This window comes from Chiloscyllium punctatum, chromosome 2, assembly GCF_047496795.1.
Source record: "Chiloscyllium punctatum isolate Juve2018m chromosome 2, sChiPun1.3, whole genome shotgun sequence".
Lineage (NCBI taxonomy): Eukaryota > Metazoa > Chordata > Chondrichthyes > Orectolobiformes > Hemiscylliidae > Chiloscyllium > Chiloscyllium punctatum.
In genome coordinates this window covers 81,772,684-81,799,576 of record NC_092740.1, presented here as the reverse complement: position 1 = coordinate 81,799,576, position 26,893 = coordinate 81,772,684, and the positions used below count along the sequence as shown (strand labels likewise).

At 40.0% G+C, this 26,893-nt stretch overlaps 1 protein-coding gene across 6 annotated transcripts in view; it reads right to left on the bottom strand.

Moving 5' to 3' along the window:
- The window catches only part of znf608 (zinc finger protein 608), a 90,693-nt gene that overhangs the window by 7,844 nt on the left and 55,956 nt on the right, over positions 1-26,893 (bottom strand). For all 6 annotated transcript variants that reach the window (XM_072584654.1, XM_072584673.1, XM_072584646.1 and 3 more), the window contains exons 4-6: positions 10,276-10,363; positions 5,405-7,904; positions 1,729-2,146 (exon numbers count right to left, since the gene is read on the bottom strand). In XM_072584654.1, the coding sequence (XP_072440755.1) occupies positions 1,729-2,146; positions 5,405-7,904; positions 10,276-10,363 (3,006 nt within the window). The remainder of the gene's footprint in view (positions 1-1,728; positions 2,147-5,404; positions 7,905-10,275; positions 10,364-26,893) is intronic.

Genomic DNA, 26,893 nt, shown 5'->3' with positions numbered 1-26,893 from the left:
TCTATTCATTATATAGCCTCTCCATAACCGGCATCAGCCTAGTGTCTTTTTTGAACTGCCTCCAATATCAGTATATCTATCCTTAATAAGAGGCTCAAAATGTTCAAAGTATGTGACGTTGTGGTCTGCATAGTTTTAGCAAGATTTCCTAATCTTTATACTCCATTCTCTAAGAGATAAATGTCAACATTTCACCTGACTTCCATACTACCTGATGAACTTGTACAGTGGCTTTTTGTGATTTATACACAAGGAGTTATCGCTCTATATTGTAGCTGTCTGCATCTTTGTCCATTTAAGTAATACCTAGATTTCTCATTAGTTTGCAGGCTAGGTATAGACATGGGGTTATGAAGATAGAGCAAGATTCTCCTTGGAGGTCGGTGCAGTCTCAGTGGGCCAAAAGGCCTCTAGCTGCACTTTAGGGATCCTGTGATTCAGCTCCTTTATTCGTCCTGCCAAGTGCATGAACTCACATTTTCCCATATTATATTCCACAGGTGTAGTTTTTGCCCACTCATTAACTGGCCTGTATCCCTCTATAGACTTTGTGTCACCCATGCCTTCCCACCTACTTTCCCTGTCACTCAGCCTATCTGTATCTGTGTCCTCATTATTTCTTCTTCACAGCATACTTGCCTTCCTACCTATCTTGGTCTTGTCTGAAATTTAGCTACCATGTCTTAGTTCCCCTCATCTAAGTCATTAACTTAAGTTGTAAAAAGTTGAAATCCCATCTCAAAGCCCTGCAGGTCTCCACTCATTACATTTAGAGAAAGACCCACTTACACATATTCAGCTTCCTGCCAGACAGCTGTACTTCTTTTCGTCTTAATATGTTACCCCTACATTATGAGCTTTTATTTTCTGCAATAATCTTTGATGTGACATCTTATCAAATGTATTCTGAAAATCTAAGCACAATACATCTACAGGTTGCCTCCTATCCACAGTGCACATTACTCATTCAATGAAGTCCAATAAATTGACTAAATATGGTTTCCCTTTGCATGCCTCACTCTCACATTTCTATTCAATGGCTTTTTCACTCAATCCATGCTGAAATCACTGGCTTAATTTGGGCTGTATAATGCCAGGTTCTGTCAGCCCAGCAACGTCTGAGACAAATGGCCACCGAAAGAGCCTGGACAGCAAACATCAGCTGGTTGTTCAAAGTGCATGCACTGAAGCACAGTGCAAATCTGCAGACTTTGGGAATCAGAATCCAATAGCATTAGTCATCACTATGTTTACCTCTTGGAAGCCCAGGAAAAGTAAGGCTTGTTGTAAAAGCCCTTATGTTTACCTGGCTGAGATCTGCCCAGCTCTGTACTGCGAGTCAAAGGCTGTCAAACATAGGAAAAAAGAGTCACAGTCAGATCAGCCACAAACTTACTGAAGAGCAGTGCAGGCTAGAGGGGCTAAATGGCCTATTCTGGTCCTAATTAATGTGTTCACATGTACAGTATGATTGTACTGAATGGGAGCCAACACAGGATCCTCTTGGTTTGTTATTCGTAGTTACACCCGGCAAATACTGAGATTTTCTTTCTATTCTTTATCTCTAATTTTTTTTTCACTTTCAAAATCTCTTATGACCTCAACTATTATGAACCAAAACTTTCCATAACCTTTTGATTCTTCACACACATATATGCAGACATATAAATGACACATTGACAGACAGAGAGACACATGCACCCGCAAGCACACACGAGAATGACCTACCTGGGTAGCTATGCATTAGCACTGGAGACACTGCTCTGTAGGCTGGGTCATACATTTGTGAATAAGGATTATAAGCGTGCAGGTATTGAATGTAAGATTGATGCTGATTCATTGGTGATGAGACAGCAACACGAGCTCCTCGAGACTCCTTTGCAATGACAGGAGTCTTACGATCATCAGTTTTATTTTTATGTTCCTCCAGCGAGAGAGACTGCGATTCAGCCCGTTTGGCATCTTTTGGCTCCTCTTTTATGTTAGTTACTCCCATAGGAATATTAGATACATTTCCCTCTTTGCTGGATGCCTTAATTGGACTGTCTTCTTTCTGCTTTTTCTCTCGCTCAAAATCATCCATTTTTTGCTGTTCCATGTACTTTGGCTGGTAAACATAATGGGGCCATGGTCGGCTATCTGGCTCCTGTGTATAATCAGAGAACATGTCACCGAGATTTCACATTCCATTGCCTCATCTAAATCCGTGCAATAAAACTCTGCAGTTACCTTACACACTCGCACACAAACTCATACACATTTCTATATTAAACTGAATATAGAAATATAACTGTCTTGCTAATATGCCATGTTCACATTTATTGCTAAATATATAGCAATCAAGCTTCATCCATTGTGCATAAAGGATTCTGCTCACCTCATAGGAATTACCTGGAATGGACTTAAAACTAATTTCTTAAAGCTCTCCATGAAGTATGGAATCGAAGAAATATTTTTCCAATTATGTTTCTTTCTTCTATGCAGATTAGAATCAAGGAGAATCCAATTACAGTCATAATAACTAGCTCATCTGCTCAATCAATACTTAAAGGTCCTTTGGGCACAATTTTATATGAACAACCTATAAACTTTCTGCAGATATCTTGAAACACATTCCATAAAAGTGCAACTGAAAGATTTGGATATGTCCTTTTACACCTAAAAGGTGATTCAATTACTATCAGTAATCAATTTAAGCTAGGTTGATTTTCACTAGAAACTGAATGGTAGTGTGTAACTGGAATGCTGTAAACATAGAACAAAGTTATTTGACACTAATAATTCAAATAAGTTAACTATCAAAGATTTCATAGAATAGAATTCCTACAGTGTGGAAGCAGGCCATACAGCCCATCAAGTCCACACCAACCTTCTGAACAGCATTCCACCCAGACCCACTCCATCCCTGTAGTTCTGCATTTCCTATGACTAATCCACCTCACCTATATATCCTTGAACACTATGGGCAATTTAGCATGGACAATCCACCACACAAACACAGGGAAAATGTGCAAACTCCACACAGACAGTCACCCAAGGGTGGAATTGAACCTGGGTCTCTGGTGCTATGACGTAGTAGTACTAGCCATTGTGCCATTCTCAAATCAACATTCTAATTTTAGGATACAGTGGAGGAAAACAGGCTGTATATCTTACAGCAAACCTCAATCCAAATACCCATGTATCCGTATCGCTAAATATAACAGAAACCTATCAGTTAGTAATTAGTATTTTCAGAAGAAAATCTGTGTAGAAGCATTAGCTACCTTTAATGCAAAGGAATTTCCTTGCCAGAAGTAAAGAATGTCTAGAATTCTCTACCATAGACAGTGTTGAAGCTAGATCACTGAAAATATTTAAAAAGAAAGTAGGTAGATTTTTGAAATATTGAGGAGTTGAAGACCAGAGAATACCAGCCATGATTTTATAGATTGTGGGATAGGCTTCAGGGGTTGAATGGCCTCCTCCTGCTCCTATAGCTTGCGGTCATATGTTCATTCCTGAAAGATATGGCTAACTTTTACATGATACCCACCAATCCTAGACCTTCCTAATCAATGGAAATACTTTCAATCTATCCCATCCTTTTCCCCCCTTAATACCTTGAACACTTGGTGAAATCATGAATTAACCTTCTCATAGTGCTCACTTACAGGCCTCACCTCACTACAACTGGTAGTCACCCAGTAGCAGGAGGGGCCTCATCATAGGAGACACCTGTGCAAGATTCAGGAGCAGGATCATCCTTCAAAGACACTCAAAGGCCTGATCAAAGGACCTAGTATTGGGAAGAGAGAGATTGCTGAGAACCAGCCCTCCATCTTTGCAGCAAAACCCTATCCCCCACTGTCACCATGCTGTAATGCCCTTCCTGCCGTCACTCCCCTGTAGTTTTGGTTTCTCACTGACTGTGGGTGAGTGCATTACTGGCAGTAGCCAGTTCCCCACAGTGTGCTGCTGATCACTGAAGATTATCTCAGTGGGCAGGACTTCTGATTCTCGAGCTTTGATCGCCATGAAGGGCCTCTGTTAAGTGCCTGACTGGGTCTTTCGACAAACTACATTAAATCCTCCCCTGAGGAGAGACACAAGACTGGTCACAGCATTTCAGATTTGGTCTAAGGCAACACTGCAAAGCTGTGGCATAACCAACACCCCATTTTTTCTTAGTCTAGATATATCGATCATCATTCATTAACCTGTATGATTACATTCTGTAAATGTTCTGACATTTTAATGAACTATGTACATGGACCCCAAAGTTTCTTTGAACCTCAACTGTTTTTTAGCTTTTCAATCCATTCCAGTGGGTGTGGAAAATCCCACATTTGCTTATTTTGAAATCCATTTGCCACATCTCTGCCCACTTCAATTTATTGATATCTCTGTCCACTTCTAGCAACCATGGTTACAAAGTCACTTATCTCTCTGTCATTGTGAAGGTGGAATCACTCATTCAGTACTTGGGTAATTTAAGTTACAAGAGACTAACTTACAAGCTCTCTGCATAGCTGAAACTGGTTTCCTTACTTAGATGGCAGAATTCTTTTCCAAAAAAAAAAATCAAACACTAACAGCCTTCAATGCTGACAATTTAGTCCACAGCAGGGAAGCATCAGAGACTAGCATCAAACTCATTTCAGCCACTAGTCAAAAGGATGTTTTTCAGCAGAGACTGCAGCACAGAAATCAGGACAAGAGGTTTTCCCTACACTGACAAGTGTGATCCCAGTGGTAATCATTCCATTATGATCAAAAGTGAACTCAGTGAACGGGATTTGAAATTGTAATCTTATTTCCTTCCCTTCATCCCATCTTCTCTTTGGGACCAAAGCTTTCAGATTTCTTCATCCTAAACTGCAGAATTCCCTCCTTAAATGTCTCCATCTCTTCACATAACTGTCCACATTTATAAACTGTTGTTACAAACCTTTAACCCAGGCATTGTGGCGTGGCATCAATTCCTTCATCTATTTTCACTTATTGTACTGTAATGTGTTGTGTAGCAATTCTACACTGAAGGGATTTTACAAACATTGTAAAATGTACGGCAAACTTTTTTTTATTAACCAGCACCTTATGGGATGTGCTATTTGGTCAAGTGGTCAACATAATCAATGTAAAAACACACATTAAAAAATAGAAATGTAATGCAGGGGATATACACATCATTTAATTTCAGGATATGTCACTTAAGTAAAACTTTCCAGCACAGAGCCTTTCACTCTCACCCCGAACTGACTACTCAGGCATCGTGATAATACAGTAAACTTTGTGGTACTTAAGTATATAATTTTGGCTGGTTTATCGAGATTGCCTGTTCATAAAGTGCCGATTAAAACAAAGCTTGCTTTAATTTTATTCACCCTGACCTCAACTTCAAGCAACAAAAACTTAAGTTTACCTGTTTAAAGCGGATGGTGGGGTCCACTCCTGTCTGCTTCATCGAATCCATCACAGATTTCATTTCCACCGCCTCCTTGATGAGCTGGTGATTCTCCATTTGCTTGGCTTTAAACCCGTCCATTGTCAGTTGTTGCTGCTGCTGCAGAGGCTGAACGTGTGATTTCCCAAGCTCATCTGCTTTGTTAGCGATACCAGGTTTTGAGGAATCCGACAGCAAGAAGGGATCCTTAGCTTTTGTGCTACTTTTGTTTGGCTCAGGGGTAGAAGGGGCTTTTGAGATTGTAGCGGTTGGAATATTTTTCTGTTTTAATTCATCTTTTCCCAGATCCTTCTGCTGCCCTTCACCTTTTCTTTCGTTATCTCTACTCAACTGCTGCAGTTTCTGCTCTGCAAACCGCTGCTCCTCATAAAATTTTTCATATTGTTGCCTGTAAGAAGGGTTTGTCATTATTGATTTCTGGTCAACGTAACATAAGCCATATGCATATTGTCCATAATACAGTGACTGAGCAAGTGCTGGATGTCTTTGAGTAATAACAGATTGGTGCTGAGCCTGGACATTTACTGCACTTGTGTCACTTTTTTTAACATCCAAAACCTCCACCTTCTCCTTTTTCTCAGCATCTTCATCTGCCTCTTTTTTCACTTTGATGCTCTGGGCTGAAGAAAGATTTCCAGTCGTGGCATTACTGACCTGACTAGGGTGCATGTAATTAGGAGAATAGTAAGGCTCGTAACCATGGTAAAAAGGTGAATGAGTCTCTTTACTTTGTGCTGGCTGAGAAGAGGCTGAGGAATGAGTTTTTACAATAGTCTCCTTGGAGGAAATTGTATCTGCAGGAGAATTAGTCTTTGACCTTGCGCCCTCTGACCTGCTGTCAGAGCCACCATCATCAGCAGCATCAGAAATATCCGAGTAAGCCGGGCTGTTTGTTTTGGTAGCGGTCCCATCACCACCATTTTGTGTTAAAACATGCAATGGTGTCATGGGAGATTGTCCATTAACCAGACTGCTGCATTCCAGCCTACAGGCACTCCCAATAGAAGGGCTGGGTGCATTGTCTGTGAATGTGTAAACCTTATCAGCCTCGGCTTTTATGCTGGCCATTCTGCTCTCCTGAGAGTCACATAAACCATTCACAAGCACTTCATTTTTATTGAGATGCTCTTTTAAAAAATGTGCAGTCAGCTCTTTTGCAGAAGCCTTTAAATCCTCAGGTTTCCCGAGCTTCGAGTCCATCTTGGGGCTGACTGTCTCTTTACCTTCTTTGTCTTTCAGCTTTCGCTTCTCTTTCTTCTTTTTATCCTTGAGGGAGGACAGAGCTGGGTTTACCACGCTAGGTTCTCCCATAATTGTAGGCTTTGGTTGAATAGGTTTCAGCGGTGGACTCTTTGGTGTTGCCTGGACAACTGTTGTAGTCAGAGAGGGTAGCCCTGGTATTGTTCCTGCAGTGGTGGTTGTGAATGTTGCTGTGGGAATAGCAATCAGCTGCGGTGGGGGAGGGGCCGGAGCAATTGGCCTTGTTGTTTTTGGCTTTGATAACGTTTTATCCACTTTGCCATTGTTGCTCTTTTTCCCTTTTTCTTTGTCACCCATATTTTTCTTATCTATGACCCCTTCCACTTCAAGTTTAGGCATTTCTGAAGCAGACCCACCATCAGGAACTGAGCAGCTTTCCAAAGCTGCAGTCATGTTGGAAATCACAGGAAGATTATTCAGGTCGTTATGCAGTCCTTTCCTTTTACTAGCATTCTTCCCAGATTTAGAGTTGACTATTGGGCTCTGGGCAGCGTTAGCCAAGTCTTTGCGGCCCTTTGGTGTCCCTGGGGTACTAGTGATCGGTGACGGAGGAGCTTTCATTGGATCGTAACTCAATCCACTGGCAGAAAGCAAGCTGCCATTTCCTGGCTCAGCAGATTCAACACCAATTGCCACATTACTCAAAGCCTCTTCACAGTCTGACATTTTGTCTTCAATGTCCGGCTCAAATTCCAATTTATTCTCAGGATCTAAATGTGCATGAGCCTGGTGGTATCGCAAACCATTGATGTGCTTGTACTTCTTACTACAGTTTGGATGGGGACAGTCAATTAATACTGGAGAAGAGCAACCTTGATCCACAAAAGTAGTCTCGGGCTTCCCCTGTGGGGTGGTTGGAGTGCTTCTTGAATTTGTACGGACCCTCTTCCCGGACTTGGTATCCTCGGAGCTGGAGTTCAGGTCCAACTCCATGGGCGGCTTGTTCTTCCTTTTGGTAATGGGGGAAGGGCTGGTTTTCACATCCTCCATGGTGCAGTTGGGGGGTGTCCTCCGTCCGCTCGTGTTAAGACTCCCCCGCCGACCTTTCCCATTCGCCCCGCCTCGGTTCTTGCTTTGCATGCCCCTGGACTCCGTAAAACTGGCTTCATTCATCGGAGCGCTAGCCACAGACCGCGCCCTTTTCCCTCGGCCTCGGCTGGCTCGCATTTCAAAGTCACTCGTGGGCGATTCACAAAACCTGTGGAACACAAAGTACACTTCAGGTTAGTATTAGCCAGAATCGTGAACGTTTGTAGCTCAGTCAAAAGTAAATGAAGACCAATAAGAAACAGAAAAGTGACCGTTAACACAACTTCCTTTTCAATCATTCACAGGGTGAGGGTGTTGCTGACCTGAGCAGCTGTTCCTAATATCCTCTGAGAAGATGGTGGTGAACTGCCTTCTTGAGCCGCTGCAGTGGTGTCGGCATACTCACAGTGCTGTTAGCAAGCGGGTTTCAGGAATTTGATCTGCTAACTTTGAAGGAACTGTGATACAGTTCCATATAAGGATAGTGTGTGGTTTGGAGGAGAAATTGCAAGTGATGGTGTTCGCATGTATATGTTACCTATGTCTTACTAGGTGTTAGAGGTCATGGGTTTAGAAGTGCTGCCTAAGGAGCCTTGGTGCAGTGCAAGTTGTCGATGGTAGACACTGCTGCTGCTGTGCATCGCTGGTAGTGGGAGCAAATGTTAAAGGTGTTAAACAGGGTGCCAGTCCAAAGGGCTGCTTTGTCCTGCTTTGAGTGTTGTTGCAACTGCATTCATCCAGGTAAGTTGGGGAGTATTCAATCAAAATGCTGCCTTGTAGATGGTGCACAGACTCTGGGGAATCAGAAGGTGAGTTACTCAACACAGAATGTCCAACCTTTGACATATTCGTGTACTCACACTGGTTTCATGACTGATTCAGGTCAGTCTCTGGTAACTTCCAGGATGTTAAAATTTAGAAGTTCAGAAGAGAAATGCCATCAAGGTGCCCCATATGTTTCGGATAATGATTTTATATCAGGTTGCAAATGAATGGTCAAAAGAAGATGTTTGCAATAATACGCTTTTTTTAAATATAAAGGGCTCCCTGAAGACTCATCAATTTCTATCAAATCCTGATAGGAAATCTGAATAGTCATGGGGTACAGGCTAGCTCTTTTAATCTGGGAATCATGTACAAAGTCAATTTTGGCTAAAAAGACGAATGATCCCACTTTTGTCTGTTAGGTTCTTACATTGAATGAGTCTGGCTAATTTCAACACTGGGACTGCCTTACAATAGAAACATTATTGCTTTATAAATGGCAGCCACACATGCTGAATTAATGGAGCTGAACCAGATAAGGAAAAGAAGGAAAGAAACCTTGGATTAATTACTGACAAATAACAATACAAATAAAATGTTTAGCTTTATGTCTAAGATTAGTAGAGTTATAATTCTGAGGCTGTTATGCAAAACTTTGACTTTATTATGGTCAGACTGTGCCTTGAGTATGGCACTCAGGTTTGTCATTAACAGAAGAATCACAAAGCTAATCCCAGAGGATAAAGTATGTAGGCAATTTAGAAAAGCTTGAATTCAACCTTCAGTTGAAAAATACAGGCTATTTACATTTCCAAATTGATGAAAAAGGTAAGCAATGAACACAATTGAAAGTGAAAATCAAAATTGCAGAGCAGGGAAACAAAGGCACAAACGAGGGAAATGCAAATTCAAAATTGAGGTCAGGAAGCACTTCTCAGTCCAAAGTTCTTCCAAGTAGGGCAGTAAGGTCAAAACCCGTGCATCATTCAAAAATCCATTAAATCAGAGTGATAGGGTGGTTTAGGTGTTAATGAATATCAATTGAGTGTTAATTGTATTCAAGTGAGAGACATTAATTGGAAACACTCCTGTGTTTTTAATATATGAAAGGGGTACGATGTGAAATGTGTGTCCCTGTATTCACTTAGAGGGTTTTATTTAAAAGATCAGACACCAATGCCCTATTTTTCACTAGCTGTTTATTCAACCTCTAACAGTTTTCCATGTAAGAACAAGCTAGATGGGTTGAATGGTCTCTTTTATCTCTCGAATACATATTCGGTATGAAGTTTTAATCAATCTGTTCAGAAATGTTGTGAGACACTTACTGCAGAGGTGGGACTTGAACCTTGTGGCCCACTACTATGATGCCCTCACATGCTTGGTACCATGCTCTATTGACGACACAAAAGTTACCAGCAACTAGGAGCTCGGGATACGCTTTCTCCATGTAGGATATTAGAACCAATTGGGGCAGAAGGCCCAGGTTAATTTCTGAACAGTTTGATTAAAACAACTGCATTAGCACTAGTAAAACTCTTCAAAGTTGTGATTTGGAGGAGCCGATGTTGGACTGGGGTGGACAAAGTTAAAAACTGCACAACACCAGGTTACAGTCTAACAGGCATTCAAATAAACCTGTTGGACTATAACCTGGTGTTGTGCAATTTTTAACCTTCTTCAAAGTTGGGACAATTTCAGGTTGTGCCATGTTGAAGTCTAAAATCCTTCTCCAATTTGCATTAGGATTTCAAATACCTTGAAAGCAGGCTTACCTGGGAGGTGCCCAGTCATGTTTAGTGCAGTCCAGAAGTGTCCCAACATATGTTTTATTTCGCCAAGTCACATTTACCACTAGAACACCTGCAGGAGATATGAGAAAAAGAGAAGTTTTTAAAAAAAAATCCAACATCTTTACAATGGAAGTCCATTTTACCGTTTCCAGTCATGCACTTAATGCACATTTGTTTCTGTGGCTGTGGTTTTGCTTTCTTCCTCTTTCTGGCTTTGCTGACCTCAAGTCAAGACCGACAGGAAATTGTTTTTTTTAAGTGTGTAATCGAGATACGGCTGACAGAAGGAAATGGTTCTTGCCACGTCCTGCTGTAAAACGGCAACACTCACCTCTTAATTTTTGCTGTTATTACACGTAATTGCTTTTGCTTGGCAAGCTGCCAGCACACACTGAGTCATGCTGCAGAACTAAAAAGCTCTCTGAGTTGACCATAAGCAATCTGTGAACTTTTCCTTCTTGGGTTCTTGGTGAATGAAGAGATGGGTGAGTGGGGGAGGGGGGTGTTTGGAGAAAGGGGGTTATGAATTAAAAACCCAGTCAATGTTGCTATGTGATGATGATTGTATAATGCAGCACAATTAAAAATGGCAGGAGGAGGATATGGGATTTATGTAAATTTAATCTTTCCCCAACAGAAAGATGTGCATCAATCAATCAGACACCTCCTCAAAGCTTTAATTCACATTTCCTTCCTTCGACGTCTGAATTCTTGCCAGAAAAAAGGTTATTTTTCTTCTCAAACAAAATCCATGCAAGTAACTCAGTTGCCAAATGATTTTAAATTGACCCCTGCACAAATTACAACTACCCACTACTCAATGCAAAAATGTTCATTTCAAATTATGAATTTAAAGTCGAATGCTGTGAACACTATTATACACAAATTCTGGGAGAGTAAATAAATGGCACCCAACGTAAGACCCATCACTGGAACTATTTTTCTATGAATTAACTTTCCTTCATTGCCTAAACGATATGCAATGTTGGTTTGCTGGTGTTTAAATTTACATAAATCCCATATCCTCCTTCTGCCATTTTTAATTGTGGTGTATAATATGATTGTCATCATGCAGTAACATGGACTCTGGGTTTTTATTTATCTACTCAATTAGAACTACATATCATCACTTGATATGATTTATTTTTCATATCCCCTTTACCACTCTGTGGGTTTCTTGCAAACAAGTGAAGCCCTTCAAAAGTGAAGAGAAAAGTCAAGGACCAAATGATTTCTCGTCAGTTTTTCCTTACCTGTACATGTACAGGATAAATTTTTCAAAATAATCTCAGCACTGACAACACATTTCTCCTTATACAGTATGGAATGTAAACTAATTTATATTTCACTCCTACCATTAGGTTTTACCTTTTTCACATTCAATTACAAACAAATATTTTAAATTTTATTTTAAAAGTATGCATTTTGTTAGAAGACATCAAAACTACCTTTATAGCCTTCAGTTATTGAGAGTTTAATCTGTACTGAATAAAACCACAAAACATCTATCTTACACTGCAGTCACGTGGAACAAAACAGATTTCCCAGCTGGGTTTCCAAAGGCCTGTAAGCAGAACAATCCTACAATTTAATTCCCCAAAGGACTGACAAAATGCTACTGTGGGGAAGAACCTAAACATACCAGTATTCTTATCCCTACGTGACACTGATGCATCTTACTAGGTGAGAAAACACATCCACTATATACTGTATTACAGTAAAACAGTATTGTCGCTGCAATCAACTTTTCTACTACTGTCTATCCCCAAATAAAGAAAAACCTCCCATCTGGAAATTCTATGAAATAAGGGCATTCTCAGACTACTTGGCCTTTTTTCCTCCTTTCACAATACTAGCTATGGTATCGCAGAACTCTCAGCTGTGTTAAATTCTTGAACATGTCAACAATATTTACAACACTAATGCATTTGTATCGCCAGAGGGTTTTTTTTGTCTCTCTCTCTCTCCCTGGACCCATCCCAGAGATTGCTAGTTCCAGTCACTACTGACTGCAGCAGCGCAGCTGTGGCAACAGAGAGGGGAAAAACTCAGAATACAAACATATAATTAAAATACCCACCACTCCCCCACCCCCCCTCAAAAAAAAAGCTTTAGAATTTTGAAGAGAAAGGGACAAGCAAGTCCTTTCAGAGCTGCGGCAATAAAACCGTGGAAGACGAAAGACCAGTGAAGACACTTAACATTTGTCTGCAGTGAAAGTCTTTGTTTAAGCATTTCCCTTCAGGGTTTTGTGTTGCCAAACCAAAGGAGCCACTTCATTGGCTTGCTCCTGTTGCGAGCGCTACAAGCTGATTGGTTCCTCCTCAGCTTTGCAGCACAGAACACAAAGAGAGAAGCTTTAGCAAAGAGATGGGTACCTTGGAGAAAACACTGCAGCACCATAAGCTGAACAATACTGTTTCCAGGGTTTCAAAAAAAAACCCAAATGAGAACCTGCAAAGAAATTTACTTTTCCTTCATCCCTGACTTAAAGGCTGCCCTGTCGCTTTTGGAATCACATCAAACATGAATATAATGGCTGATAGTTCAATCGACCAAAGAAGGCATATAAAAAAAATCGGCTTGATCAATTGGAGCCTGCTGCCAAAACTCATGCATCAAATTAACCTTTCCTCACATGGATACGGCTAACGATAAATCAACACTCCACAAACCAGCACCTTATCCAAATCGGAGATTTTCCACAGAAACCAGCAAGCCTGCAGCTTATTGTTGGAGGAGCTGTGCCAGGTCCGGAATTCCAAATATCCTCACGTAAACAGCCTCTGACCTTCTCTTTTTAACTGCTAGGTTACTGAAGCATGCCGCATGCCGCCATGGCTTTTTAACCACAGGACTCATAAAAATTACACTGTTAAATTACAGCCATGAACACCGTACACTGAGGCCCTGTCAGAGCTCCACTGAACACTTTCAATCTGTTTGCTATGACAAATTTAGCAGCGGAGTGCAGTAAAGAATCCTTTCGTAGCTCACAAACCAAACAACTGTAAATGCCTCTCAGTATTTAGATAATGTCAAGACAAATAAAGCTTCATGGAAAAGTGCAGGCTGCCAAGCCTGTTCGGCTTTCCAAAAGGCAAATAAGAACCGACTACCAAAAACATGTTTTTCTTTAGTGACAGGCTGCACAAGGTGTGGAGAGTTTACGATGTTTTTCAGATGTGGAAACAAAGCACCAACTTCACTGACATCAAAGTTACTTTTGGCTGACAGTTCTATGCACTGGATGAACAATAGGCCTGTGTCCCATTGCAAAGGACTAAGTTTCTAAATGTAAACTGGTAGTGGGTGGGCATGATAAATACTCCTAGTTAAATGCTGTGTAAAAGCAAGGGAATTAACAGAGTGTAGGATCTTACTTTTTTTCTGATGGTGGAACAAGGTACAGCAAAAGGTAACTTGGAAGCAGCAATATCTCATACATTTAGCCTGGTGGCCTGTTGGACTACAGAAGAATTTGAACAAATGAGCAACACATTTCCTACTGCTCAAAAGTATGTTACAGTAAATTTGCTTCAGAAGATGCAGACATCTGAATTTGTCCCCAGCACGGACTAGGTTTGTCAAGAGTTTCACAAGTATTAATTTCAGCATTGTGATTGTTGCCACCAACAGGAACAGGAACATAGCATCAGTTCCGACCGCTGGCATCAATGGCACTATTGAACCCCTGCTCCTCCCCGCCCACCTCCCACCTGCTACACTACTCCTTCCCACTCCCTGCTACTTGTGTTTTTCAGGAAATGGACAGCCAGAAGAAAGAGCCACTAGGAAGGAGTTGAGGTTTGGAGGTCAAAGCAGAGTGTGCAATGGAGCAGCAGGAACTGGTGAAGAGAGTGGGTGATGAAGAAAGTAGTGAACAGTTTGGGCTAGAGTACAGATCAGGACAGAGAGGTAAAGGAAGCAATAGACAGTACTGAGCAGGTAAATTCATGGCAAGGAGGAGGAAAAGGGGAATTAATAAAGGGAATTAGCAAATGCAGTCTCATTTGAATATATTTTAGGATTACCTCATGGATGCAAGTGTAATATCTTTCAGAGCATGTAAGAGTGCAGGTATAATGCAATCACTGCAAGACAAGAGACTGGAAACTTCTTGGAAGTCATCTGTGTTGAGCATATCTTTAGCTGCATTTCCTTGCTAACCTTCACTACAGCCTGGGAACAGCTTGGGGATGGGAACTAGTGAAGTCACGAATCTCTACTCTGTTCAATGTACTCTTAACAGAATGTCAAGAAAACTCCATTGTTAGGCTCGGACCCCTGTCCCGAGGACGCAGCCTGGTTCCTGGCCATTCTTGTTAAAGTGACATTGTAGAATTGCTATGGATTTTAGGAGCCTGCATTTTGTATCAACCAGACTAAAGATGCAGTATTGAAGATTATAGGTCTGCGTAAACTAAAGGTAGTAGCAGGAGCAATTTGATTTGACAAATGTAAAATATCACATTAAAAAAAGCATAAATAAGTGTATTTATATTATTTTATATTTCTACCAATATACTATGTAAGCCCTCGAAGAACATTGCAGATATTGCTCTTATACACTTAGGTGCTAAATAATTGTCTGGGCAGAACACATCTAACATGAAGATCAGACGTCTGGAATGAAGCACACCTGCCCAAATGTTCAAATGGAAAATGAATGCCATACAGCTCGTTGCAATTGTGAAAGGCTAGCATTGGTACATGTGGATGCCTCATGTCTTGTATGACTAATGGTTCTTTAAGAACTGCAGGAGTTCCTTATAAAAGTACAACACTCTTAAATATAATTGTGCTGCACAGATCTGAACCTTTAGGTCAGAAAAATGTCAATTATTGCTCAGAGTCAAACTATCTTGAGTACAAAGTGGTGATTAGTAACCCCTTGTAATGCTGAGGACAAAGCTTATCTGAACAAATAATGTGTTGCAGTATAGTGGAGGGCAACAGCACAAGGAGAAATAGAACGAAACACTTTATGCTCTGGTACACATCATGCTATAAATTGTAGGGCTGACTCTGTCATTTGTCTTTTGTGAAAGGATGGATGAACACTACTAGATTATTACTGATCGGCTCATGACTACATCTGTTCATGTACCAAAAACAGAAGGGGAATTTTTGAGAATAATCTGACACAGTAGATGTTTTACTTACAAGGGGTACACACACTAATGTTTAGAAAAAAATTACATTTACTTTCACTGTTTTTTGGGCTTTGAAAACTGTGAAGTGAGTTTCTGGTTTGATAAAAACATATCTAATGACAGAAGTTTCTGTCACTTAAAGCTTAAGAATTGGACTGCATATTGACATTTAGGGAAAGAGTGAATTTTAATAGGAAAACTCTTGCAGTTCTAACAGTAGAAGGCACACATTGTACATCAAGGCAGAATTTCACAATAGGAAACAGCTTCCAAAAATCTCAGCATATTCCTCAAGCGAGCGCTACTTGCAAGTTCCCAGGTGAATTCCTAAATTTCCTTCCTAAAATTGCCATCTTTGACTTTTAGAGAGGGAAATTTTATTTAGCCAGGCTTTTCAATCGACATGCACAGCCAATCATCTCACGACTATGCATGGACATACAGTGCAGCATCAGCAGCTACCAAATTGTGCAAAAGCATGATTGAATAACATTTACTTTTGCTAAAGATCTGAACTCAGTTATATCTCAGAGAATATCCAATTTCAAGGAAAATCAGCAAGTGACAAAGTTCCAGTCTTAATAAACACTCAAAAATGCAAAGTAACCTCCACCTGCTTCTGGTGAATATATTTCCTATTATCTTTAAATTATGAAACAGGACTCTATTTTCAGCCCCCGAGGACAATGAGGGTCATATCTATTTGACAAAGGATGCGTCCAACCATCTCAGCCTGTATCATGTGAACAAATGAAGAATTGCCACCAGCCACCAAAGCAACATTTGTTAAATTTCAGCACAGTCCCCTCCCCCACCCTTGTCTGTTATTTTCAAGTGAAACTTGTTCTCAGCTGCAGAGAATACTGTATCCACTGAAACAAAACTCCAAAACATAAAACAAGGAGAATATTTGCCTCTGGGGACTTTGTGTTCCAATGCAGTGAGATTTTCGCCACTGTCATATCTTTGCAGCCTTTGTTGTGCAGCTTGATGTGTAATATTGATCAAAAAAAATCATTGCAATGCTACGAAAACTATACTCAAGATTATTCATTGCTTAAAGCATAGAGACATCTCTCAGTGGTTCACTAACGTCTGACTTTAAAGAAAGAGATATGCCTTAACACTCTCCCAATTCATATCCATTTGCAGCCACTTATTTTGTGGCAAGAGATTGAAAACTGTAAAGAAGACATGGAAACTTTTGAATGTGGATGTAATTATCAAGTTAAATTATCCCTTTTCTGCTACAAGATCAACATTCCCTAATCACTTGGTTGCCATATCGAGATAAACCCACAATCACAGCGCCAACTTACAACTGGAAAGTACGATTTGTTTGTGTCTCAGTATTCTGGATTAAATTCAGATTCTTGCTAAGTATATTACAAGTGTGCTCGAGAGAAACCTATAAAATTGATGAGCAAGATCTATGGTTAATAATCCATATCATATCATTAAAAATTGCATTAATATATATCGAAAGCTTGCTTTTATTCTACAAGTATCACATCTTTTTAAGATATTCTCAAGTGTGTTGTGCGCAATGGATGACATTTTCTGTGCAGCAATCACAGTATTTTTCTTCACTGGCATAGCCATCCATTTTCACACTGAGAGGCCCCAGAAATACCAAATGAGAGAAATGACCAGTTGCCCTGGTGGACAATTTCTGGTGGACATCAAAAACTGCCAGTTCTGGACTCGTGCGAAACACGCATGTTAATAGGTAGATGGATTTTAACTTCAAATCTGACGTTGCAGCTGCATTGTGCAAATTTACAAAGACCTTTATATAAATCATTATTTAAACAGTCCTGTCACAGATTGTGAGTCTTAATTTAGCAAATGCGTTCAATCGTAATACAGCGTAAAAGAGCAAACAAAAAATAAAACTGCAAATTAAGAATACCATTACATCTGCTTGGATGACAGTAATTTTGGTTTATTTTACATCCTCTTTTGGCAAACTAAACCGGAAAATATTGTTCAAATTACACATTGTCCAGAATTTGGTACATCCTTGACAAGGACACACACACACCCAAAACATGGGGTTCTGGAACAAGAATTTAGACAATGCATGTCTTCAGGGAGGTAGCCTTGTAAATTCAAAGAGAAGTTAAACTACAAAAGTGCTTCTTAAAAAAAGTCACATTGCAACAGCAAAGCACAATGGTAGTTTTGTGTTTCTCAAAACTTGTGCTAAATGCCACTCCGAAATGAAACCTGCTACAAGAGTTTTGGCTTGTCCCCTATACAGTTCAAGGCCTTTCACCATCAGTTGTATTCTTTCATTTCAAGCCTTTTGATTAATCCCAAGAGCTGACCTTTAAACTTTTTCTTGAAGGTCTTCCACTCTCTGTAAATCACACACAATTAAATATCAATATCCTATCCATATTAATAAGCCTTTTGTGCTCCATGGATGAGTGGGAACTGGTACCATGGCTGACGCTGCCCCTCCTCTATTCCCACTGCAATATAAAAGCCACAACCGCCCTTTCTTACAGCCTTTCCTTACTTCTACAAGGCTGCACATCAATTATCATGAACACTCACATGCAGGGCTTTCATCGCCTCTGTCATGGTTGCTTCCTGCAGCTTCATTAATTATAGGATCACTGCAACTGTTTATTGTAAGAGATTTTGTGCCATTATCCGTCAAACCAATGCTTCCAGGAGCTGAATCTTTTCTCTCCCTCACAACCAAATTCAGTACTGCTGTTACAAATGTCTTCCAAACAGACATATACCTAAATACATATCAAGCCTTAACAGATCGTTTACAATGCGGGGAAGGAGATTTAAGTATTTTAAGTTTTTAAAGTAAAATGTCTACCCCGTGATTGAAGTGTTATTGTTCCAAATAGACAAAAACAAGTCATGTTTTCTAACTGTGCTCCTTAACTATTTCTTAACTTGTCAATCTGACCCTTAAGACTTAAAGACTCTTACATCCTGCATGTCACTATCTGGTGAATGTGACTTTTTGCAGTGATGTTAAGTCATTTATCAGAATACAACAAGCTATCTAAATGCCTTCCCCTTGTGCATCTTCACAGGAAACATACAAAAATCAATAAGTTGGACAAATTGTTTCAACAATCTTAATATTTTGACACTTGTTTTTTTTTAAATAAAACTTCTTTTGAAAGCCTTGTTTTACGAAAATAAATTCTGGAACATGACACTGTTTATAGTTCCAGAGCTACAAGGGTTCATAGATTCCAACATGCCTGAAAGCCCATTAATGTCTTTTTTAAAATGCTGTACAATTTGTGCCAGCCCCAGGCTCTTTTTCAATCAGTTCCAAATGAAACAAAAAGCATTCATAATTCCTCTTGGCACCCAGCTGCTGTCTTCCTAAATCAGCACTCTCTTAACCAGCTCTTTATTAACATTGCCATAGAAATAACTTCTTTAAAATGCAATGCCTTGCTGACCACAGACTTCAAATCATATTTATCTTTAATACTACAAAACCAAATACAAAAAAAAAGCCTTTTATAGAGTCATAGAGTCATAAAGATGTACAGCATGGAAACAGACCTTTCAGTCCAACTCATCCATGCAGACCAGATATCCCAACCCAATCTAGTCCTTTTATATTTCAGAAAACTTTCTTACGTGCTATTAAACTGCAAACCTCACCATGTTGCAACTTTTAAAGAAAGGTCCTGCCTGGTTGTTCAGGTAGATGCAACAGATCCTAGCAGCGGAATTTCCCTCTGACCCTCGCCAACGTTTATCCCTCAACCACCAGAAGAATTAGCATTAGATTTTATTGTCATGTGTACTCAGGTACAGGGATACAAAAGTGTAAAAAGTCGCCACTCCCAGCACCATCTTATGTATAAAGGTACCTAGGTACAAAACCATTGGTAGAAAAACAAATTAAAAGTTCAACAGGATGCAGATTAACTGGTTATTTATCTCCTAAATTTTGTGGGACCTGCTGTACAACTTATCTGCTGCAGTTGCCTAAGTTACATTTTCACTTCCAAAGTAGTTAATTGGTTGTGTAACGCTTTGGGATCACATCAAACTGTGAGAGGTAGCATAAAAATTCAACCTCTTTCTTCCAATCATTCGAGTATTTCTACAAACAACTTCTGCTTTTCCCTCTTTTGAACAGTCTAATCTCTCCCATTACTCGTGAAAAATGTTCAGAAAACATAAAAGTGACTTATGATGCTGCTAATTATCAAGATTTTGCCCAGGAGAAGAGAGGGTAATGACAGATAAATCAGTAGATTTGAATGGGCTCATATTGCAAGGTTATGGACATTACTGAAATGGTAAGGAAAGATTATCAAGTACATTTTGTTCACTAATCTCCCCTAAATCCACAGTTTTAAGTCATAATTACACTCTCAGATGAAAGTCGCCAAACAGCTGTATTTACCATTTCAACAAGAGTTTAAAGTGAAAACAGCTACTGTGCATGCTTTATTTTGCTTTCAACAATGGTCTGGATTGCACATCAATGCCAAGAAAAATTCATTCAAATGCTGTGTCTTTTCCTGTATGCATTTGTTTAAATAAAAGTCAATATTAGGTATGCAATGGACAGTGCTTTACCATGCCACAGTCCCTTATGCCTTGCATTCCAAAGTTCTTCATCCTCAGCATAAAATTGAACTACAAGTGCTTCAATCATGTGCTTAGAGACCAGAGCTTTTCTGTAAACAAGACTAATGGAGTGCAACTAATAGACTTCTCCAGGAGCGTGGTTAGTTAACAGAGTCTTTGTCAGCAGTCACTGATGCAAAGTCGCCTTTTGCTTGGATAGTAGAAAAAGCACTATTCCCAGAAAAGCCTTCAGTTTGTTGGTTACAGATTGACTTGCCTGAATATATTTGAGGAGAAAGTGAAGACTGCAGATGCTGGAGATCAGAGCCTGAATATATGTCAGCATTATACAATCAAGACCTTATCTTCGTCATAGAACACATGTACAATTCAAAAACTCAGCTCTATTTACCACAGTCTCCCCCAAGTTCATAGGCAGTACAATTTAATACTATAGTGTTAATTGACCATTTATCTCATACAATGCAATCGGGCACATTTTGTTTTGTAGAACAACCAGTCACTTAAACCCGATCCTAGCAGTAACAATGCAGGGAATCAAATAAGGTTTGGAAATGGTGGGATGAGCAAGCTTGATCAGTATCATGTTTCTCAGGGTAGATATTTACTAATCAACTTGTTCACAGATATTATTCTACACTTTCCTGGCTGGGTGGTAAGGACACTACCATTACACCCAATAGCCTGCTATTTCTTACTATATTTGGCTGCTCCAAGATCTTTTATATTATTTGTTGTGTGCCAAATGCTTCCTGCCCAGCTGGATAAGTCTTATCAAAGAGCTCTATACATTGCTTGGAAGGTGCCCACTGCAGCAATATCTTGAGCTAAGCTTTCCATGTTAATTGATATCCAACCCTCAGCTAATTGTTCAGAAAATGCTGAATTCTGGCTAAATCTTCCAGCAGATTCAGATCTCTAAGTCATATTTTTCTTGGTTTTCAATTTGAATTTACCATCAGCATAGATGTTGGAAGGTCTCTGGTCTTGCATATTGTGGGCCAAGGATCCTGTGCTATTTTTGATGTATTCATGAAACAAGCTGGATTTCTATAAAATGTGTAATTAAATATCCATATTCCCTTACACTGCGTAGTCTCTGTATTTGTCACAGTATCTTAGAGATGCATAGTATAGAAACAGACCCTTTGATCCAACTCTTCCATGCCGAACAGATATCCTAAATTCATCTAATCACATTTGCCAGCACTTGGCCCATGTCCATCTAAATCCTTCCTGTTCATATACCCATCCAGATGCCTTTTAAATGTTATAATTGTACCAGCCTCCACCACTTCCTCTGGCAGCTCATTCCACACACGCACCATCCTCTGCGTGAAAAAGTTGCCCCTTAGGTCCCTTTTAAATCTTTCCCTTTCACCTCAAACCTCTGCCCTCTAGTTTCAGTGAGACTTATTTAGTCTTCTTACCTGCAGTCCAGATTAGTTCCAAAGTCCAGCAATGCTAATTTCTACGGCAAGTAACATTTTCTGCCTGTTCAAGAGTACTGCTATTAAAATGAAAGTAGTTGGACCTTGTGGATCCTCACTGTCGACATACACTATGACCAACAAAGACTAACCTGGGCAGACAGTTATGGGTTTCATGACCTCTGTTGAATGTTTTGACTCTTTATCTGCCAAATCCACATCAAAAAATTAAAATATTTGTAGCAGGTCTCTTTTGGAGTAGTTATAATGTACCTATCTCTGAGCCAGGAGGCTTGGGTTCATTTTCTACCTTAGGACTAGAGGGCTTGAGTTATAAGGACAGGCTGGATAGACTGGTTCATTGCAGCATAGGAGGGTGAGAGGTGACGTGATAGACATTTATAAAATCATGAGGGGCATAGATAAGATGAATAGCAAAGGTCTGTCCCCTTGGGTACGTAGAACATAGAAAAATACAGCGCAGAACAGGTCCTTTGGCCCTCGATGTTGCGCCAACCTGTGAACGAATCTAAGCCCATCCTCCTACCAGCATCCGTGTGCTTATCCAAGGATTGTTTAAATCTCCCTAATGTGGCTGAGTTAACTACGTTGGCAGGCAGGGCATTCCACACCCTTACCACTCTCTGTAGGAGACATATTTTTAAGGTGAGAGGAGAAAGATTTAAAAGGGACCTGAGGGGCAACCTTTTCACACTGGGGTGGTTTGTATGTGGAATATATTACCAGAGGAAGTGATATATGCAGGTACAGTTACAATATCTAAACGACATTTAGACAGGTACATGAATAGGAAAGGTTTAGAAGGATCTTGTCCAAATGCAGGCAAGTGAGACTAGTTAATTTTGGGAAACTTGGTCAGCATGGACGAGTTAGACCGAATGGTCTATTTCCGTGCTGTATGACTCTATAAGTCTAAAACTTCCAAACTCTAAAATCCTACTTCTGTTATAGATCCAATAAAAATCATATGGGCAGTTCATTAAAATCCTAAGAGCGAATTATGACCATATTGCCAGTGGTCATTAGAAGGTTATTAAACAACTAAGCCAGAAACACTGGGCAAGAATTTTCATTTTGGATGCAACTTGCAATCTCGGTGCAAATAACACACCAGAGTTGCATTGGTTTCCAAAAGTGATTCCTTGTGCTTAATTCAATATTTAAGCTTATCTGCATTTCACCGAGTATAATGTCTTTCAGGAACAAATTTTAAAATTTTTTTTACACAGCTGGTATATTTTAGAGTGGTAAACTGGTGAAGTCGTATTGGCAAACCTGAACATGGGCCCGTCACAAAAAGTATTTTCAGCAAATATTTCAAGTCAAGCAGCCATAATATTCATTGATGTAAGATATCATTTACTAAGGAAAATGCTTTGCTTAATTTGTAAAATTTTTAAAAAGATTCCCATTGTGTGCTTGCACCTTTCAAAAAGCTTTCTTTTAAGAGCCCTTTTGAAGGCTGGAAATGGGCGCACACAGTGGATACTCACCATGATGATATGGAAGAGCTGAATAGGGTCAGACAAGAAGATACCAACTCCCACAGTCGATTGCTTTGTATTCAGTAGTTTCACTGCCTCCTCTTTGGCCTGGACAATGGTAACAGAACAAACTGCTACAAAAATCACTCCCTGCACTATGCATTGACCACAGGAGTTAATATATTTTCTACTTAAAACACAGAACAGTACAGCACAGTACAGGCCCTTCGGCCCACGATGTTGTGCCAAGCGTTTATCTTAATCTAACCTACACACCCCTCAATTTACTGCCGTCTGTGTGCTTGCCTAGCAGTCGCTTGAATGTCCCTATTTGCCTGATGTTCCCCAATACTGGTAACCAGAAAGCAAAATCATCTCACTGGGGTTTCACAGAATTCATAGTTTTGTTTAAATGAACACTTAGCTGGTAGGCAGATTGCATTCCTATTGGCAACACTAATTTGTACACATAACTCAAACCAAGTGAAGAACATCCAAGACCAAAGCAAGATTTCTGTATAAATTATTGATTACACTTTGCCCTCATCTCAAACACTGGCCCTGCAGCTGATAAGCTAAACCCTGATGGCACATCAAGCCCTTACAGAACAGGCAAGAACATTATTGCCTTGCACGAGGGACAGCAGTGTGAGAGCCAATCAATCAGGCTTGTGACAGCTTTTACAGCCTCTTTACGCAGCCCAATTTGGCCTGCAAGATTCTTTTGTTCGCTTGTCTCTTTCTTTTCCTCAAAGATTTACCTTACATTTGCAGAGATACAACATCATTGAAAATAGAATAAATCTTTTTTTTGTTATGAGCATTAGTATAAAGATTAAATTCAAAATGATAATAGCAAACTTGCAAGCTGCAAAATTAAATACTATTTTAAAATTTAATGTTGTCATGAAATAGTAAAAATCACTGTGAAATGCCTTTTTTTCCCTCTCCAGCTCCTTTTGCATAAACAAAGGACAAGTAATTTGAAAAAAAACACTTGCAATGCAATATGTCTGGTTTAACATTAAGCCCAAAGGTTTGAAGTCTGAGAGTGAAACAAACATTTGAACAATACTGCAATGTCACAATCAAGCATCAATCCCCAACAGTACTGATTAACAGGGAAACCTTAAAAATTTTCAATAAATTGTAATCAAAATAGGAAATCCAATCCAGTTTGTACCCTTGTAGACACAAAATTGTACCAAATGAGGCTGGAATGAAGTGCAGCAACCAGGAGAGGTCAACTGAGCAGATCAGGTTCTGACAGTAAAACATATTTGCTTGCAGAGGAACAGGATAAAAGTACTCCTGAATGTGGCTGTCACAATAGATCAGAGGAAAATATTAGGAATGTTTTTTTGTTCAATCTCAAGCCTGTGTTGAATTAGTTGATCTTTAGTTGACTTGAGGCAGTAAAATTGGTCACAGCACTTCCACAATTGAAGGGAACATCAACCACTGTTCCTGCTCCTGATTGCAATACCATCCAGTGAGCAAATGAAGATAGGATCATGCTCAGCTGTCAGACAGCCTGCCAACATTCACTGTCAAGGTACATACATGAATAGTGGTTGTCTTGACCAGAGTCCAAGGGACACCTGTGAAACTATGAACCTGAGAAGGAGTCAGCACCTTCAATAAAGTGGGGTGGGGTAGCATGCGTGTCAATGAACACTTTTAATTCAATCACATAATAAATAGATCAAATATTTATTTAATTCATTCCACTCCAACTTAATACAGGAAAAAGTCCATTCATGGAGCTATATACTAAAGCAAAGGCAAGCTTAATATTTAACTGTCCAGGTTTGAAGCAGCAATCAGGATTTGAATAGGACACAGATGCTGCCTACAATAAAGTGAAGGCAGCTGATAATATATATCCTGCCTTGTTTCAGTGCCTGTCACACCTGCTTCATTTGTTGTGACCGAGTCCTCCGATAAGACATGACAGCTCATTTCAGCAAACCTGTCAGCCACTGAATCTATGCAATCACTGGAAGGCAAAGGAGGGACTCTGCATGCCAACTTGATCCAGCATTCACTCTGTTCAACATTAACTGACTACACCCATGGCCATCCACTAAACATGGCGTACCAATTCCTGCTCAACTGAAACAAACTTTTGTTTATCTTGGCACACAAATCTAAAACGCTGTGCCCTGTGAACAAAGCGACTGAATAAGTAGAATGTCTCAAATATCAAGACAGAAGTAGAAACCACCATTATATTCACAGTGCTATAAAATAGTTGGCTTCATTTACAGCAACGTTTCAAAGACTTCACAAACACCAGAAGTTCTACTATCTAGAAGAACGATGGCCCAGATGCACAGGAACAACATTTAGCATTTGCAAGTTCAAGCCATTCGACATGACAACTTGGCACTGTATCATGTTACTGATCCAAAACCATGGAAATCCCTCCCTATTTGCCTATTAGCATGGTGGGGTGTACCAACAACCACAAGAACTGCAGTGGTTCAAAAAGATGGCTCATCAACACTCACGTGAGGGCAATTACGGGTGGGCGATAAATACTGGCCTCTCCAGCAATGTCACACATGAATTTTTTTTGCTAGAAAGCGAGTGGACAAAGTCTCAAAGATCTAGTACCTTAGTTGCAATTACTTTAAAATAAACTGAAATGGAATTTCTCCATTGTATTATCAGAAGACTTTCAGTGATCCACAATTTTTATTTGTTGATTCATTTTTCAAGCACTTACTGAAGTGTGCATGCGCTGTTAAAAAAAGAAATAATTTCTGTTTTCTGCCAGTACTCTATAATATCCTTCCTGAAGAATGGACAAGTCTGATGGGGTATTTAAACAGATTAGTGGAATTCAGCTGGCCTAGAGAACAAGAGCTTCCATCTGTTAAATCCCCCAGATAGAGAGCAGCCTGTCTTTTGAACTGTCACTCACATTTGAACCAATAGTTCAAAGAGAAGGTGGGGGTAATGGGATGGAAGAAGACCTGTCGCCAAGTGTGCTCCAATTGCGTTGGGTGCCGATGAGGCTGAGGTAAATGCTGCAACAATCAGTAAGCCAAAAACAAAACAAGATTGATCCACACTGAATGAAACTTATGATTTTCTGTCACATCAGCAAGTTTCAGACAGTTCATTCTGTCTGCGTATGCTGTGAATTTAATGAACAGCTAGGTTCAACGCTGTTTGTAAGAGCAGGCTGACATCAGTAGCGCGTGAGTTCTATTCAGATGCTGAGCTTTGGTACAGAGTTGTCACTTTTTCTTAAATAAATCTGCAGATGTTCTACAGAAACAGCTATAAAAAGGAGCTTCTTAAAACAAAGCCAACAGAGCAGAAAGCTATTATACCATAATGGGTGTAAAACTGTGGCAGCCCTGAGGCAATTTCGCTCAAAAGTGATTGCACATTTTCATACTGTATCTTTAATGCCAACATTATAAAACTGAATGCATTTCATTTCAATGCCACACAACACTCCTCCAATTACGAACAAGAGTGACTTGTTAAAATCCTTTGAATCCTGAACTTTCTTTATTTGGACAACAAATCAGGCATTGATTAATGTCTGTTTAATTTATTCCTGAATCCTGTGCTCACATATTCCAGACAACATATTATGCACACAAACCTATGGCTGGAATCTTGTGATGGCGACAGCGATCTTAGCTACCAGCTGCAGAGCCAGTGAGAGCGCAGTATCTGCTCCACCTCGAGAAGCACCGTCCCATCTTGTGCCATTCAGGCATTCAACAGGCAGGCCATCCCCCACCCCGACCCTCACCCTGGGGCAGAGATACTGCCTCCTGCCATCTAAACAGAGGGGGAGGGGTATTGGGATCAAGGACGCAGGTGGCTCTCAGCAGCCCCCATGCACGGTCACTCGATCACCAAGTGTCGTTGAATAAGGGGGAGCTCC